Raw genomic sequence first — 16,834 nt, forward strand, 5'->3', positions numbered from 1 at the left:
CGTCATTTCCTGGAACTTTCCAGAAGCTTTGGGTCTTTAAATAAAGCGGCGACATTCCAGTAACCGCGAAAAAACAATATAACATGGCGACACAGGATGTTCAGAGTATTGTATCAACTGTGTGTAATTTAACGCGGCATCATTTGAAGTAAAACATAATTATGTAGATTGCGTAATTAGTTTGGTAGTTTACTGTCATGCTGAATTGCAATGCAGTTTTGATATGTATATTGAAACAAAATTTAACATCGGTTTACAATTGTGGTTAATATCCATTTGTAAATCTTTTTATTTGTAAACAGCTTTTAGGCAAACGCCGCTACTCGATAATTCAAGCGGAAATATAGAAATATTTTTGGTTATAGGCAATTGCTAGAATCCCCGGTAAATGAAGCGACAACAGTTGGCAATTATCACGCTAGTATTGACGGCTCTCTGCAGCTGCTTATCCATCCTAAGGTGACAACACGCAATGTATATAAGCGCCCTGCTTTCAAAGCTATGTTACAGTTTGTCAATTACTACGAGAGTAAAATAATATTTATTAAAATCTAAACTAAAGCAGACGAAGCTTTACATTTGGTCATCAGAAGTTAATCAGCTCCAAAAATGTCGTTCGATTACGAAGCATGCCAAGATGCAGCCCAGTACCTCCGGTTGAGCCGAGAGAAAATTATTGAAAACCAAACTCAGAAACCGGACGGTAAGTTCGTTAGGATTGTCTGTCTTAGTTCGAGAGAGCATTCTGTGTAAATGAAAACTTTTAGGCAAGAAGTATGTTTGGTTCCCGGACAAAGCTGAGGCTTATGTGAAAGGAGAACTTATCAAGACCGAGAAAGGAAAATGTACGATAAAGTCAATCGATGAGGGAAAGGTAAAGCACGCAACTCTGACATACGATAAGAATGTTACAAAAAAACCTTGCGGGCTTTTGAAATATTGCCTACTTCCCAGGAAATGACAGTGAAAGAAGACGACCTACAGGAGATGAATCCGCCTCGATATGAGAAATGCGAAGACATGGCCGGCATGACCTTCCTAAACGAAGCCAGCGTTCTTAACAATCTTCGATCCCGATACGAATCTTTCATGATCTACGTACGTCTGCTAATATATTTGATAACCTAAACATATGCCTTACAAGACATTATTTGATTAGACGTATTCCGGTCTCTTCTGCGTGACTGTTAACCCGTACAAGATGTTGCCCGTATACGCTCCGTACGTGATTGCTGCTTACAAGGGAAAGCGACGAACTGAGATGCCTCCCCATCTTTATTCCATCGCTGATAACGCTTACACCGAGATGTTGATGAGTAAGTTTAGACTATACCAAACAATTTTATACGGAAACGAAATTATTAAAAAAGTGAAACTGTCTTTTTGTTGGTATATTATTCCTTGCTATGTCTAATTAATTTATCAACGTTTGATACGAGAAGTACCGATTGGTTTGAATCTTTATAAACTTTTTCCTATCAAATAATAAACGTAAATATATTTTCAGACCGGGAAAACCAATCTATGCTGATCACGTAAGTATTTTGACGCTGGCTTACATGTTAATAAAGGTAATATTTAATGTTAACACTGATGTGTTTTACAGAGGAGAGTCTGGTGCAGGTAAGACTGTCAACACAAAGAAAGTTATTCAGTATTTCGCTTTGGTTGCCGCCTATGGAGCTGCTCAAGATGACGGAAAGGTAAAATTTAAATCAATTATAGATTTGATAAAGTATATTGGGTTTCAGATTAAATATCCCCATTTAAATACATTCATAGGGAACACTTGAAGATCAAATCGTTCAATGTAACCCAGCTATGGAGGCTTTCGGTAACGCTAAGACTGTAAGAAACGACAACTCTTCCCGATTCGTAAGTAGATACTTAAATATTGGAGGTGTCACAAAATGATGTGTTTAATAACATGTTTAACTTCCAGGGAAAGTTTATCCGAATTCACTTCGGCAGCACTGGTCTTCTTGCGTCAGGGGATATTGAACATTGTAAGTTAATATCTTTGTTTATCTTACCGTATCTGAAAATACAAAGTTGCTTACGTCATTTGTAACAACGCAGACCTGCTTGAAAAATCTCGTGTGATCTACCAACAAGAGGGTGAAAGAAACTACCACATCTTTTACCAGATCATTTCTGGATCCAAACCAGAACTTATCGGTAAGTAATGTATATAAAAACACAGCCAGTATTTACATGACGTGTATAACATATTCCAACGCCCCACAGATCAACTGCTGGTAACCAAGGATCCATACGATTACAAATCCATTTCTCAGGGCGTTGTATCCGTCGATAACTTAGATGATGGTGCAGAATTGTTGCTTACAGACGTAAGTACAAACATGAACAAATACATTCATATATTGCAAAAGATCTTATTTTGATTACCCATGGCAGGATGCTTTCCGTGTACTCGGTTTCAACCAAGAAGAGATCACCGGAATTTACCGAATCATGGCTGGTATTATGCACCAACAGAATATGAAGTTCAAGAACAAACAGCGAGAAGAACAAGCAGAACCTGACGGCACTGAAGGTTATTTAAAACATAATATGTTGTAAATATTAATTTTTTCAAGTTGATCTATAAAGAAAAAAACGAATCCTTTAACTTTGAAACATTTTTCTACAGATGCCGACAAAGTTGCTTATCTCTTCGGTCTGAACTCTGCCGACTTTATCAAATACATTTGCCACCCTCGTGTAAAAGTCGGAAACGAATATGTTACCAAGGGGCAATCTTGCAACCAGGTAAAGTACAAAAAAGTTGTCAAACCGAAAGTGCGTTTTAATAAATAAAACAACGTACAGGTGAGCTATGGTATGGGAGCTCTCAGCAAAGGTTTGTTCGGTCGTCACTTTGATTGGTTGGTCAAACTTATCAACCAAACTCTGAGTACCAAACTACCAAGAAGTTTCTTTATCGGTGTGCTGGATATTGCTGGTTTTGAAATTTTCGACGTAAGTAAAATATTTTGAGTTTGAAGAAAGGATTGAAACGTTTTATTAACCTAACACTATACACAGAGCAACAGCTTCGAGCAACTGTGTATTAACTTCACAAACGAAAAGCTTCAACAATTCTTCAATCATCACATGTTCGTATTGGAACAAGAAGAATACAAGAAAGAAGGAATTGATTGGGTTTTCATCGATTTTGGAATGGACTTGGCTGCTTGCATTGAACTTATCGAAAAGGTGAATTTTAAACAAAATAAAACCGAGCATAATCTATAAAAATATACTTATATTCGTTTAAACAATTTTAGCCCCTTGGAATTATGTCAATTCTTGAAGAAGAATGCATGTTTCCGAAAGCATCCGATGATACATTCAAAGACAAGTTATACCAGAACCATCTAGGCAAGAGCAAGGCTTTCGGAAAACCAGTTAAGAAGACAAAATACGAAGCTCACTTCGAACTTTACCATTATGCTGGCACCGTAAGTCAAATTATAAACTGAATAATGTCGGTTTATTTAAAACATCACATTACAGGTGGCATACAACATTTGCGGATGGTTAGAAAAGAACAAGGATCCACTGAACAACAGTGTCGTCGATCTTTACAAGAAAGCATCATTAAAACTGATGCAAACTATCTGGGAAGGATATGTAAGCCCAGAGGAAGGTTTGTTAACATCCCAATCATATTAAAAACATCAATCGATAGAATTAAACGATGATTAATTGATTTTACAGCTGCAAGTGGTGGTGGTAAAGGAGGAAAGAGAAAGAAGGGCGGTTCCTTCATGACTGTTTCATCTCTCCACAGACAGTCACTTAACAGTCTCATGACCAATCTACGGTTAGTTCTTATGTCTCATATCAGAAAATATGGGTCTAACACACATATATATTACACTTTTAGATCGACTGCACCGCATTTCGTGCGTTGTCTTATTCCTAACGAACGAAAATGTCCGGGAGAGATGGAATCCCACTTGGTACTTCACCAGCTTCGTTGCAACGGTGTACTGGAAGGTATTCGTATCTGCAGAAAAGGTTTCCCAAACAGAGTTCCGTATGGAGACTTCAAGCAGAGGTATAAACAACATTGGGTTGGCTCTATTAATAATATTGTTTGTACTAATTTTCTTTGATTTGTTCTATATACCAACGATAATGTTCACAGATACCGAATTTTGAACCCTAATGCCGCTCCGGAAGGTCAATTCATGGATAGTAAGAAAGCATCAGAGAAGTTACTTGGTAGTATTGACATCGACCATGAGTCGTACAAGCTTGGTCATACTAAGGTAAGAGAAGAGCGACCGCGATTTGGGAATACCTGAACAAAATCACAACGTAAATCATCCAGGTTTTCTTCCGAGCTGGTATGATTGGTAGATTGGAAGAGATGAGAGACAACAAGTTGGCATCTATCTTCAAACTTCTCCAAGCTCGTATGAGAGGAATGCTTATGAGAAAAGAATATCAAAAGATGATTGAAAGAAGGTAAAATGTTACGAGTTTCAGATGAATTGAATTATAAACCAACATACCCATTAACAAACCCATCCCGTCTGCAGACAAGCATGTCGAATCATCCAATCCAACTTACGAGCATTCTTCGGAATGGCGAACTGTGAGTGGATGAAGCTCATGTTTAAGATCAAACCTCTTCTGAAGACTGCCGAATCCGCTAAGGAGCTTGAAGAAATGGAGAAAGAGTTTGCTGAAACTAAAGTCAACTTGGAAAAGGAAACCAAGCGAAGAAAGGAATTGGAAGAGATGCAAGTCTCCTTTATTCAAGAAAAGAATGATCTTGTTATGCAATTGCAAGCGGTAAGCATATATCTAGTTGCACACACCTTGATAAAACGAATGTTTATCATGTTTACATTGCAGCAACAAGATCAAATTGATGACGGTGAGGATCGATGCGACCAACTTATCAAGACCAAGGTTGAATTGGACGGAAAGATCAAAGAACTGACTGAAAGATTAGAAGATGAAGAAGAGCTCAATAATGAGTTGGTATCAAAGAAGAGAAAACTTGAAGATGAATGTTCAGAGTTGAAAAAAGATATCGATGATCTTGAGATAACTTTGGCTAAAGTTGAAAAGGAGAAGCACGCAACTGAGAACAAGGTAAGAACTTTTGTTATTAGGTTTTCAAAACGCACTCACAACTTATTTGCGTCTTAAGCTGAAAAATCTACAAGAAGAGTTGGCAACACAAGATGAACAGATCGCTAAGCTCCAAAAAGAAAAGAAAGCTTTACAGGAAGCTCATCAACAAACTCTTGATGATCTCCAATCAGAAGAGGACAAAGTCAACAGCTTGACCAAACAAAAAGCCAAACTTGAACAACAAGTTGACGATGTAAGTAACTAATTATTCAAAAGAAAAATAATATAATACAAGCATAAAACAAAACTAAACTCCGTGTTTTAGTTGGAAGCTTCTCTTGAACAAGAAAAGAAACTTCGTATGGAGCTTGAGCGAACCAAGAGGAAGTTGGAGGGTGATCTTCGACTTACTCAAGAAACCGTTATGGATCTTGAGAATGATAAGCAACGTCTTGAGGAAAAACTTAAGAAACAAGAATTCGAGTACAGTCAGCTTGCCACTAAGCTAGAAGACGAGCAAGCTCTTGTGTCTCAACTTCAAAAGAAGATCAAGGAGCTTCAAGCAAGAATTGAAGAGCTCGAAGAGGAATTGGAAGCAGAAAGAGCAGCTCGTGCTAAGGTTGAGAAGCAAAGAGCTGATCTCTCTCGAGAATTGGAAGAATTGAGCGAACGACTTGAAGAAGCTGGAGGTGCAACTGCTGCTCAGGTTTGTTTTGGCAATAGTAGTCATGTTTATTGGCGAAATTGGAATGTTTAATAATTTAAATGTTCAACAGATCGAGTTGAACAAACGACGTGAGGCCGAATTCGCCAAATTGCGCCGTGAACTTGAAGAATCGAATTTGGGACATGAAGCTACCGTTTCAACTTTGAGAAAGAAAAATGCTGACACCTCATCTGAAATGAGTGAACAGGTATTTTCGTTAAGTAATGTTGTGTGTTGTTGAAATATGCCTCGTTAAATTATATTTATTGATTTATTTTACAATCCCAAGATCGACAACTTGCAACGAGTGAAACAAAAGCTTGAGAAAGAAAAGAGTGAAATGAAGATGGAGATTGATGACCTCGCCTCTAACGTGGAGAGCGTTACTAAAGCTAAACTTAACTACGAGAAAATGGCTAGGAACCTTGAGGAACAATTAAATGAAACAAAGATGAAGAACGATAACTTTACCAAGGAAGTTAACGAGTTGAACGCAGCTAAAGCTCGTCTCTCCTCTGAGAATGGTGGGTTTAATAGATCTATTAATATTTTACGATTTTGTTGCTATAACAAGTGAACGTTCAGGTGAATTTGGTCGACAACTTGAGGAACGTGAGCACTTGATGGCGCAACTTACTCGAAGTAAAAACAGTTCGTCTCAGCAAATTGATGAGTTGAAACGAGTTGTTGAAGAAGAGACCAAAGCTAAAGCCGCATTGGCACACGCTGTTCAGGTAATAATTATACCTATCTTGGTTTGAAATAAATTCATAAAATGCTGACATTGTCAAACTTCTCTCAGGCTTCTCGACACGACAACGACCTCTTGCGGGAACAATACGAAGAAGAACAAGAAGCGAAAGCTGAACTTCAAAGAGCATTATCAAAAGCAAATGCTGAAGTTGCTCAATGGAGAAACAAATACGAAACTGATGCGATCCAACGAACCGAAGAATTGGAAGAAGCAAAGTAAGTTGAGATGATAAAATAACTTGAAGCAAGACTTATCTATTCGATAATTACCAGGAAAAAGCTTGCCATTCGTCTTCAAGAGGCTGAAGAACAGGTTGAAGCAATGCAAGCCAAAGCATCCAGTCTCGATAAGACCAAGAACAGACTGCAGAGCGAACTTGAAGATTTGACCATCGATTTGGAAAAATCCAACTCCGCTGCTGCTGCTTTAGATAAAAAGCAACGAAACTTTGACAAGGTGAATGGTTTGGACACGAAATGTTGTCAGCCATGGAGACATATAGATTTAACCATCCGTATATATGATTTTCGTTAGATTCTTGCTGAACATAAACAAAAAGCAGAAGAGATTCAAGTTGAGCTCGAACAATCGCAAAAGGAAGCCAGAAGTCTTTCAACTGAATTGTTCAAAATGAAGAACGCTTACGAAGAATCTCTTGACGCTCTTGAAACCGTAAAGAGGGAAAACAAGAACTTGCAAGGTTAGCAACGAAACTGTTTCGAAAACTGATACTGTTAAAATAAACTTACACGTAAACAATGTTTAACTCATATGTAAGCAATGTTTTACTCATACGTTAACAATGTTTAATTATTCAGAGGAAATTGCTGACCTCACCGATCAACTTGGAGAAGGGGGCAAGAGCATTCATGAACTTGAGAAAGCGAAGCGAACGCTCGAACATGAACGAAACGAGATGCAGTCAGCCCTTGAAGAGGCAGAAGGAGCTATTGAAGGTGAAGAATCAAAGGTTCTTCGTCTCCAGGTTGAGTTGGCGCAAATCAAACAAGAATTTGAACGACGACTTGCTGAGAAGGAAGAGGAAGTTGACAACCAGCGGTAAGTTAATCACAGTTTAAACTAAAATAGATAAAGCGTTTTCTGTTATAACGATATTTTTCTTCTTATAGCCGCAACCAACAGCGATCAATTGAATCAATGCAAACCACTCTTGATTCCGAGAGTAAGGCCAGACAAGAAGCTGTAAGGATCAAAAAGAAGATGGAGGGAGATCTTAATGATCTAGAAATCCAACTTGGTCACGCCAACCGACAAGCATCTGAAGCGCAAAAACAAGCCAAGTCTATTCAATCCCATGTTAAGGTAAAGATACAACGTTAATTTTTATGTAATCGATTTGACCAACGCATTTTGTGCAGGATCTTGAAATGCAAGTGGATGAAGCTCAACGTCATGCTGAAGATCTTCAAGAACAATCAGCTGTGATTGAACGACGAGGAAACCTTCTTACTGCTGAGATAGAGGAGCTCAGATCTGCTCTTGAACAAGCAGAAAGAGGACGCAAGTTGGCTGAGACCGAACTTCTTGAAAGCAGCGAACGTTCTAACCTACTCCACACACAAAACACTGCTCTTATCAACCAGAAGCGAAAGTTGGAAGGAGAACTTCAAACCATGCAAGGAGAGGTTGAGGAATCAATTCAAGAACAAAGGAATGCTGAAGACAAAGCTAAAAAGGCGATCGTTGATGTAAGTACACATCGCCTTGTAGTTTATAAGATGAGGAAACAAATTAAAACTTTTATTCTTGACATAGGCTGCTACCATGGCCGAAGAATTGAAGAAAGAGCAAGATCTGTCATCTCACTTGGAGCGAATGAAGAAGAACATGGAACAAACCGTTAAAGATCTTCAACAACGACTTGATGAAGCTGAAAACATCGCACTCAAGGGAGGCAAGAAACAAGTGCAAAAACTTGAGACCAGAGTGAGCTTAACTGCATCGTTATATACGCGGTATACTCGTGAACAAATATAGTTCATAACGTTCGCTTGGTTCAGATTCGTGAACTTGAGAACGAACTTGACTCGGAGCAGCGTCGCAGCGGTGACTCAGTGAAAAGCCAACGAAAAGTGGAACGACGATTGAAGGAAGTGACGTACCAGGGTGAAGAAGACAAGAAGAACTTAACACGCATCCAGGATCTTGTTGATAAACTCCAGATCAAAGTGAAAACATACAAGCGACAAGCCGAGGAAGCGGTAAATTGAAGACATTAGACATGCGATTCTATTTAATGTCTTGTTTCATGTTTGTTCGTTATAGGAGGAACAAGCCAACACAAACTTGAGCAAATACCGCAAACTCCAGCACGAATTGGACGATGCAGAAGAGCGAGCAGAGATGGCAGAATCGCAACTTAACAAGATGAGATCCAAGGCACGTGATACAAAGGGGGAGAAATAGGTAAACATTGAAATAATAAACAGTCACGCATTCAGCTTCAACCGCAACATTAACCACATCACTAAATTCTCAGACTTTTTTGTTAAAGTGCATTAATAATCTACTCGCTGCTTTTATAAAAATCAACCCTGGATATTTTAAATCCCGTAATATACCAAGTTTTATGTTACAGATATTTCGCCCCTCAACGAACGAAACACAATCACCGAATCTATATTTATATCAATGTGATATAAGTATGTTGTTTTGTAATTGAGGCAAATAAAATCAAAAACTCCCAGCTCATGCTTTAACATCAACGTAATAGTTTAGAACAACTATTCTAACATGACTTTTAACAAAGTATTAACAAACCATATCATAATATCTAGCAATGCGTAAGACTTACCTCATAAAACACGAGAATGTAAATCGCAGCCAAATCAACAAACCAAAGAACTCGCGGTTGAAGTTTCTAAAACAAGAGTGAACAGTAACAGTTGATATAAACAAAGAATACGGTAGAGTATTCTTTGATATAAATAAGTTGTACGGTTTTGCCATCACTAGAAAGTATCAAAAATGGCCGCTATTAACTGCGGCTCTGTATACTATATGCTAAAATTACTTTGGTGAAAAGTCAGCAGCGATATTGCTGAGTTACAGCAAAATATTCAACTTTTATTTTGATATTTTAGATTTAATTTATATTATTACAGCAAGCATACTGAAAACTTATTTGGTTCAAAAAAACGTCAATCTACATGTCACAATGACGCACGCATTACCCGGCGTTGGGGTTTTTGGGACCGGTATCACAGCAAAGCTGATGATACATTTGCTCAAGACATCGGGATTCAGGATTGAAGCGCTTTGGGGAAGAACAGAAGATGAAGCAAAAGAGTTGGCGAGTTTGTTGGATATTCCCTTCTCAACTTGCAGTATTGATGACGTTTTACTCAACCAGAATGTTGATTTGGTTTGTATAAACTGCCCGCCATTTCTACATTCACAAATCGCAGTAAAAACATTGGGTATCGGTAAGAATGTATTATGTGAAAGACCCGCTGGTTTAGACCAAGATGACACAACGCGGATGTTGAAAGCAGCGTTATATTATCCATCACTTATGTCCCTTATGACGTATCATCTCCGTTTCCTTCCAACATTCATGGAGATGAAACAACAGGTTGGTGATGGCAATATAGGTGAGTTGTTGGTGGTTGAGGTTCGTGTGCATTCAGGTGTGTCACTCAACATCAACTATAACTGGTCACATGACAGCAAGATGGGTGGGGGGGTGCTTACAAACCTCGGCGGACATTTTGTTGACATCGTGAACTTTGTTTCGGGCCAGAGAGCCGTAAAAGTTCACGGATTCGTCACAACTTTTCAGAAACAAACAGCGAAGGTTTCTGGGTTTCGTGAAGTTACAAGCGATGACTTTTGTACCTTCCAGATGAAGATGGATCAGGGTGCGTGTTGTACTTGCGTGCTTAACAACAATATCCCCGGAAAATTCTCGTACGAAGTTCTTTTCATTGGAACTTCTGCATGTTTAATAGTAAAAGATGGCGTCCTACTTCGGCAAAGTCGGGTGAGCGGAAATTCAGCTGCTGTGCAAGAAATAATAACAAAGGATTGCCAAGACACCCCTGAAGGACTAGAAACAATATTCCCAAGTGAAGTACTGGCACAGATCCCCGTACCTCTGTGCCAAGGAACATCAGAATTTATTAATTCGCTTAAAAATTCCTTTCAAGTCCAAAACGACCGAAGGAATTGGAACAAAACAATCCTCGATCGAGCAGCAACGTTCGAGGACGCACTTTACGTACAAACTGTTCTTGAATCAATCAGGAGATCTTCGCAAACCAGTGATTGGGAAAAGGTGAGAAGTTGCTTTGAATTATCAATTTATAGGTTTGTTATCCTCGCATGGCAGGGACACTGGTCGAATATGTTGTTGGAAATAATTTAGTTCTTGGACTTTCAGGAAAACTTTTCTAAAGTAAATCACCCAATGCTTTTTCAGCTTCCTTTGTTAGAATGTTCCAGATTTAATAAAAAAGTATATTCACACATTGTTTGTGGAAAATTAATTGCAAAGCACTTAGTTTAAATATATTAGGTTAAACATGCAAACAAAGCACCAACAAAACCTTGTTTTCCAGGTCGCCCACATTGAACAGAAACCAATGAACAAAGATACTTTGCTGCAATCAATCAACTCAGTTTCCTCTTAACTTGTAGCAATTATTTGTTTTACTTTTATTTCTTGCTGAACCTATTTATCCAGCATTTCTTTTATAGAAGTCCCAACAACCAACTCCACTGTATATTGTTACCTTGATTCGCAGTCAAACTTTCAAACAATAATTATTTTGACTTCAATTTGTTTTAGTTGGTGCAGTAGTTTTAATTCCCATATTTTACACTATGTACGTTTGATGGTTTAACGAAGCTTGAACAAAACCTTAAAAGTAAAGTTAAGCTTTCATGTTTGTTTTTACCCATTTTTAATCTTCTAATAATCATGTGCTGATATATTTATAATAAGTTGTTGCGTTTATAATTAAGCCATATATTCATTACACAGTAGTTAGAAATAACAAATTATTTCATGTCAACTTTTGACCTAACAATGCATTTTCGTCACTGTCAAAATAAATTCAACCAAATTTATTTCCACCATAAGTTGTCACTGCGTGCCCGTTAATTTTCCCAAAACATCCCGTGTCTAAGCTAGCTGTTCACTGCTTTGATAATATTCAACAACAACTTTACTTGACCACTCCCTTTGTGCGTAACTCTTGCATGGTTGATGAGTAAGCTTCGCGTATTTGTTTGAAGGCAACTGCGTCATAATACGGTATTTTAGTGAGGGGGTCTTTGTACCGCGCCACTTTCTTAGTCACAGGACACAGAAGTTTTTGCACCGGTCGTCGTTTCTTCCATCGGAAATGTTCATCAAATGTTGCGTCGTGTGAAAATATGATAAACGAACGCGAGGCTTTGCATTGATTGTTGAATTCATTGGGTTGCGGGGAATCAACACTGCCGTGCAAATATTGGGTTTACATCGATACTTATGCTAATAAACTTTCTACACAAAGTGTCGCCCATAAACAAATCATATTTCATCTCATTACTGCATATTTTTTATCATGGTAGTGGTTTACCCGTGTTATAACCAACCCACCTTTCCACATCGACCTCCGGCTTTGAATGCAGAACCGGCATTCCAGTTGAATACACGTTAATGGTAGGAACATTAAACGTTCGTTTTTTCACCATAGTTTTCTTCCGGCTTGCTTCCAATCGTTGGTAATTTTCTATTGGAATCAATTTTGTAGAAAGGCCTATGCACCTAGTCGAGCACGACGCATTTGTGTTACTCAGACCCGCGTATTATAGTTGCCCACACCAAGTAATATTAACCGGTGTATTGAACACGTAAGGCCCAACATACAATATTGACAACCAATAATCTTCTCATAAATCAAGTTGGTTCAGCTGTTTTGCAACATCAGCAAAAGTTTGTCAGCGTTTAATTGATTGCATTTAACAAACAACGGGCCATAACCGTGACTCGACGTCACACGTTTACATTAACTTTTTCCCCCCTGCACCTCTACTAACTAGATAATTGAGATAAACAAGTTTCCGCTTACCGAGAGACTTTAGATTCCGTCTTTCTGTCTTTTCAGCTTCCGCCAATAGTTCTTCTTGGGTTAATCTACGTATCTATTAAAAGTGTGGGTGATTATTTTAATGTTTGACAATTTAGGCAACCCATTAGTGACCACTGGGTTGGAACTATTAGGTTATGATGTGAGCACCCAACTACTAAGCCAGGAGACATACCAAACCAACAACATACAAAATACGGTACAACTAATCATGCCTATTATAAGCCTACCCCAATCATTTGCTTTCTTGGGTTTTCTTTTTTCTTTTTATCCGATATTTCTCTCTCCTTTTGTCGAATACTGGTCAGTAATGAATTAGCCGCAGTGGCTCTTCTTGATGATTTTCTCACTTTTATTGCAATAGAAGTTTAATCAGTGTCTGTTATAAATACTAAGTTTTTATAAACACAAATCCATAAACATGAAAGTTTGAACATATACAACAAATATGTCATGCCAGCTTACTTGGGGCATCCAAATCTTTATCCAAAACTCCACCAAGTTTAGTTTCAACCGTTTTTTTATCGTCTGAAACTTTCGCCATCTTTATATCGGTTTGTTCCGATGTTTCCTTCTTCTTCTTCACAGCGGGTTCCTTGTAAGCTTTGGTCATCACTCCCCCCTTCTTCTTCTTGCGTGGTTTATCTTCACCCTCGTCGCTTACAACATCATCATGCTCTGATCGATCAAAGTCAGAATCCACTTCGTCAGCTGAATCTTCCGCACCGGAGCTAAAGTCGTTGTCCTCCTCTTCCTGCATCAATATTTTGTTGGTGGTGGAAAAGTTGGGCAATGATATAATATATGAGAAGGTGAATGTTGCTTATTTATTGTCAAAATGGGATGTAATGTTGGTTTTGTTGCCACATCAATGCATGCGCAGCTTATGTTAAAGAAAACAGAATACAATAAGCTCGCCCTTAGGGGTTCAAGGCCCAATGGTGTCACCACTCTGGTGTTTCCTTGGACACTTAACCACCAACCTTTATGATGTCATCGCATGGCAGATGAATCCTAAGCCTATATTGTAGCAGAAACATTACTTTCCAAACTTTAACAACTAACCTCATTAAACCCTCCATATGTTGTTTTATAAAACTCATCTTCATCCAATTCACCTTCCAGCACTTTCGACATCCTGTTCCCTGCATTATGACGAGATTCCCTTGAAGCAGCCATTGTAAATACACACTATATATCTAACAAGGGTGAACAGGGTTGGAAATAAATAAAATTTTACACCCCAAAACTTTTCAAAACGAGTATATAAATGATTCCAACACAATTAATGTTGAGCGAAGAAGTTACATAAATATATTGAAACAATTCAAGCATTAAGAAATGGCAACAACTTTTTAAGTTTCACTTAATCTTAATGTTTCAACCAAGCAACTGACCCATTCCTTATGAACCTCTCTGCTTTTCTTGCGACCTGCAAGATAATGTCTGCGACCATTGTAAATATCAATGATATCTTGATTCATATTTCGTTTACGCATTTGTCGTCGTATATTACGACGCATGCTACGAAAGTAAGCTTGAATCTTTTCCACGACTAACCCAGTGACATCACTCAAACGCTCCTGTTCAGATTCCCTTAAATACGGACAAATCTTAAAGCTTTCAAATAATTCAGATTTTTGTTCTGGTGTTTTCTGTTGACACCACCTTCGTTTTACTTCAGTCGGATTCTGGATGATGAACTTTCCACTTGAAGGCTCAGGGTTGTTTGGATTGTTGCTCAAATGTTTAAACTTGTAGTACGACATGATCGCACATGGGGGTAAACCTGTACTTAGTTCAAGTTTCTTTAATTCATGATTTGTTGGTCGTTTGGATAAATTCTTTTCACTAATGTTTAAAACTTCTTGCTGTTGTGGAGTTACCCTGTGGTTGATATTACACCAACATTCCACGGTGATAAAGGAAGCTACATCGGGTATCAGTGTCGGTGCAACACCCATTGCTATGTTCAGACTTGACTTAGTGTTTTGTTGAATATTTGTTGCGGAATTACAAGCAGCGTTTTGGTTCATCTGCATCATGAGCATCTGTTGTGCCACCTCCCACGCCTTAACGACTTCATCCGGACTCCAACTGATCCCGTGTTTCATACGAGCGCTGGCAAACCAACATTTGATCTGGTGCGACGTCAAGTCCGTGATATCCGACAAGACGGTGATTTCCTCCGATGGAGGGTACGGGAACTTGAAGAAACTGTTGAATAGCACTCCCCATATCTCGGGTCGATTCTCCACAATCTGAAGAACCTCCAATGACGGCATTGTAACACCAGGACTTTTTAACATATTTGCAAAGGAAGGGGGGATGAAGTTGTGACCTGTTTGCTTGGATGAAGCATTAGTGTTGGTTGGAGGGAAAGGATTCCGAGTCGAACTGGAACAAGATTCAACCGAAACAATTTTAATTTCCATTTCGCCTGTTGTGTCTTGATCTGTGTTTGTGTAAGAATTATTATAGGATATTTCTGTTGCATTAGATGCGTGGGTGGCTGTAATCTGCGGGTTCAAACTCACAGCTTCTTCAACTACATTGTTATTGTTTGATTGTCGAAGGTTTTTAACGATTGTTTCAAGTTTGGAAATCGAACTTTTGTTTGATTTCTCTTTTGTTTTGTTTGGTTTGCAGCGTTCTGCTGTTGGAATAATTTGTATCTTACTTAACTTTCCCAAACTCACAACATCCATATCTGCTTGTGAAATAAATTCCTTCGTTTGGGTGGTTTGTGCATTACCACCACTTATATTTGGACTAGTTTGTGCTGTGATTACAAGACCACCATCAGGACCTTGGATGTTTAATATATTGTCGTCACCCGATGTAACATTGGTTGGACAACCAGCTGTGTGGTTCGTGGTTGAAACATCAACTAACTTGGCTGTGGATGCCGAGCCAAGTGTTTGTACGCTTGTTGTGTTATCATCAACTAATGTCATGTCTATGGAACCAGGAGACTTTAAACTTGGTGAAGTGTTCGCTACCACGGGAGGTTCCAACGTCAGATCGCACGAACTTACTTCACTTCTTCCATCTGAAGCATCGCACAAACATGTATTAAATGATTCCTCCCCACCTTCAATACAGGTTGTTGATTCAGTTATGTCTTCACCATCTTTATCTTTTCCTTCCCGGGCAACCGCATCCACATAATGCATGTCTTTGATATGAACGATGTACTTTTCCATGGTGTTCGTTAAGTAATTACAAAGTTTACATTCAAAAGGAATTGCATCCCCCCCAGTATACGACCTCCCAAGTGACTTCCAAAACACTCCTCTTCTCTTGGTGAGAAATTCCTTCCTTTTCTTCTTCATCATAATGGGCATTGTTATAAGTTCCGACCTCACAACAGTTGATAAAATATTTCAATTAAACAAAGACAGCATGAATTCAACACAAAACTTTAACGTTAGCTGTGAGACTTAAGACACTTCATGTGTTGAAATTTAAAAAATACATTATATCGATAATAACTTTTATTTGTCTTTTCAATTATAGCATTAAACTAAAAAAAACAGCATATAGCGACAAAACAAGTCGTTAAAACTCCTTTACAGTAAAACATATTTATTTAATACAATAAACATTTTATGAATCAGAACTACAATGCAGTCTATATTTAAAGTGTGAAACATTAAAAGAGGAAATTTAATGATAAATTTAAACAAAATAATATGTCCCTTCTTTACCGTTGCTGGCGTTTAGATATTCCTATTAATGTAATCCAAACAGATATTTAAATACTTTTTTTCAGTAAAGTATACCCATACAACATACAGCACATTCATTATAGACCTGTGGCTATATTAAGTCTGCAACAAAATCATCTTACCCGTATAGCGTTTAAATGCCACACAAACAATCAGCTTCTTATTCTACAATATTCGTATATGCCTAACACAAATATTTAAAACATTTCCGCGGGAACAAACACCCTTGATCCCCGTCAAACAAACAAATACACCCGAAGTAAAATTACTGTTTAAGGGGATTCACCTCAAAATAACACAAGCTGGAATGGTTGCGATTTTTGGGCACGTAGTCGCCACGTATATTGCACTGGATTCCGTATATAAACCACCATGTATAACATATATATGTATATTTAAACCAGAGTCCGTATATAAACTTATAAAAAAAAAACAAAGTCAGTATATA

The 16,834-nt window shown here is 38.2% G+C and overlaps 4 protein-coding genes across 4 annotated transcripts; 2 read left to right on the forward strand and 2 right to left on the reverse strand.

The window, feature by feature from the left end:
* Positions 1–490: 490 nt before the first annotated feature.
* On the forward strand, positions 491–9,259 carry LOC149737324 (myosin-6-like). The gene is made up of 37 exons (XM_089873902.1): positions 491–703; positions 768–874; positions 955–1,098; positions 1,160–1,316; positions 1,508–1,535; positions 1,607–1,703; positions 1,783–1,875; positions 1,943–2,006; positions 2,080–2,178; positions 2,248–2,351; positions 2,419–2,557; positions 2,654–2,772; positions 2,833–2,982; positions 3,049–3,219; positions 3,291–3,464; positions 3,520–3,652; positions 3,724–3,829; positions 3,893–4,066; positions 4,157–4,280; positions 4,343–4,479; positions 4,554–4,809; positions 4,873–5,115; positions 5,174–5,350; positions 5,423–5,803; positions 5,874–6,011; positions 6,093–6,327; positions 6,389–6,537; positions 6,606–6,772; positions 6,830–7,013; positions 7,092–7,257; positions 7,376–7,616; positions 7,688–7,880; positions 7,937–8,266; positions 8,334–8,504; positions 8,579–8,779; positions 8,844–8,984; positions 9,157–9,259. Exons 1-36 carry the CDS (start codon positions 610–612, stop codon positions 8,982–8,984), a joined length of 5,787 nt encoding a protein of 1,928 aa, XP_089730028.1. The 5' UTR covers positions 491–609; the 3' UTR covers positions 9,157–9,259.
* A 138-nt stretch (positions 9,260–9,397) lies between these two features.
* LOC149737325 (glucose-fructose oxidoreductase domain-containing protein 1-like) lies at positions 9,398–11,648 on the forward strand. Its single transcript, XM_089873928.1, has 2 exons — positions 9,398–10,854; positions 11,138–11,648. The coding sequence occupies exons 1-2, from the start codon at positions 9,736–9,738 to the stop codon at positions 11,207–11,209; spliced, it is 1,191 nt and encodes a 396-aa protein (XP_089730054.1). The 5' UTR covers positions 9,398–9,735; the 3' UTR covers positions 11,210–11,648.
* Positions 11,631–13,861, reverse strand: LOC149737326 (vacuolar protein sorting-associated protein 72 homolog). Its single transcript, XM_089873929.1, has 6 exons — positions 13,721–13,861; positions 13,121–13,409; positions 12,886–13,004; positions 12,638–12,710; positions 12,166–12,298; positions 11,631–12,020 (listed from the first exon to the last, which is right to left on the reverse strand). Exons 1-6 carry the CDS (start codon positions 13,832–13,834, stop codon positions 11,747–11,749), a joined length of 1,002 nt encoding a protein of 333 aa, XP_089730055.1. The 5' UTR covers positions 13,835–13,861; the 3' UTR covers positions 11,631–11,746.
* Positions 13,854–16,718, reverse strand: LOC149737327 (uncharacterized). Its single transcript, XM_089873913.1, has one exon. It carries the CDS (start codon positions 16,000–16,002, stop codon positions 14,011–14,013), a length of 1,992 nt encoding a protein of 663 aa, XP_089730039.1. The 5' UTR covers positions 16,003–16,718; the 3' UTR covers positions 13,854–14,010.
* Between the last annotated feature and the right edge of the window lie 116 nt (positions 16,719–16,834).

This window comes from Ciona robusta, chromosome 3 (assembly GCF_009617815.1).
Source record: "Ciona robusta chromosome 3, ASM961781v2".
In the NCBI taxonomy this organism is placed as follows: Eukaryota; Metazoa; Chordata; class Ascidiacea; order Phlebobranchia; family Cionidae; genus Ciona; species Ciona robusta.

Bases quoted from the DNA above. Each gene is read 5' to 3' on its own strand.
- LOC149737327 (XM_089873913.1), bottom strand. From the start codon at position 16,002: ATGCCCATTATGATGAAGAAGAAAAGGAAGGAATTTCTCACCAAGAGA.
- LOC149737324 (XM_089873902.1), top strand. From the start codon at position 610: ATGTCGTTCGATTACGAAGCATGCCAAGATGCAGCCCAGTACCTCCGG. The intron at 1,876-1,942 runs GTAAGTAGATAC...TTTAACTTCCAG, and splicing joins ACGACAACTCTTCCCGATTC to GGAAAGTTTATCCGAATTCA. The intron at 7,881-7,936 runs GTAAAGATACAA...CATTTTGTGCAG, and splicing joins CTATTCAATCCCATGTTAAG to GATCTTGAAATGCAAGTGGA.
- LOC149737326 (XM_089873929.1), bottom strand. From the start codon at position 13,834: ATGGCTGCTTCAAGGGAATCTCGTCATAATGCAGGGAACAGGATGTCG. The intron at 13,410-13,720 runs GTTAGTTGTTAA...ATATTGATGCAG, and splicing joins CATATGGAGGGTTTAATGAG to GAAGAGGAGGACAACGACTT. The intron at 12,299-12,637 runs GTAAGCGGAAAC...TGATTCCAATAG, and splicing joins ACGGAATCTAAAGTCTCTCG to AAAATTACCAACGATTGGAA.
- LOC149737325 (XM_089873928.1), top strand. From the start codon at position 9,736: ATGACGCACGCATTACCCGGCGTTGGGGTTTTTGGGACCGGTATCACA. The intron at 10,855-11,137 runs GTGAGAAGTTGC...CTTGTTTTCCAG, and splicing joins AAACCAGTGATTGGGAAAAG to GTCGCCCACATTGAACAGAA.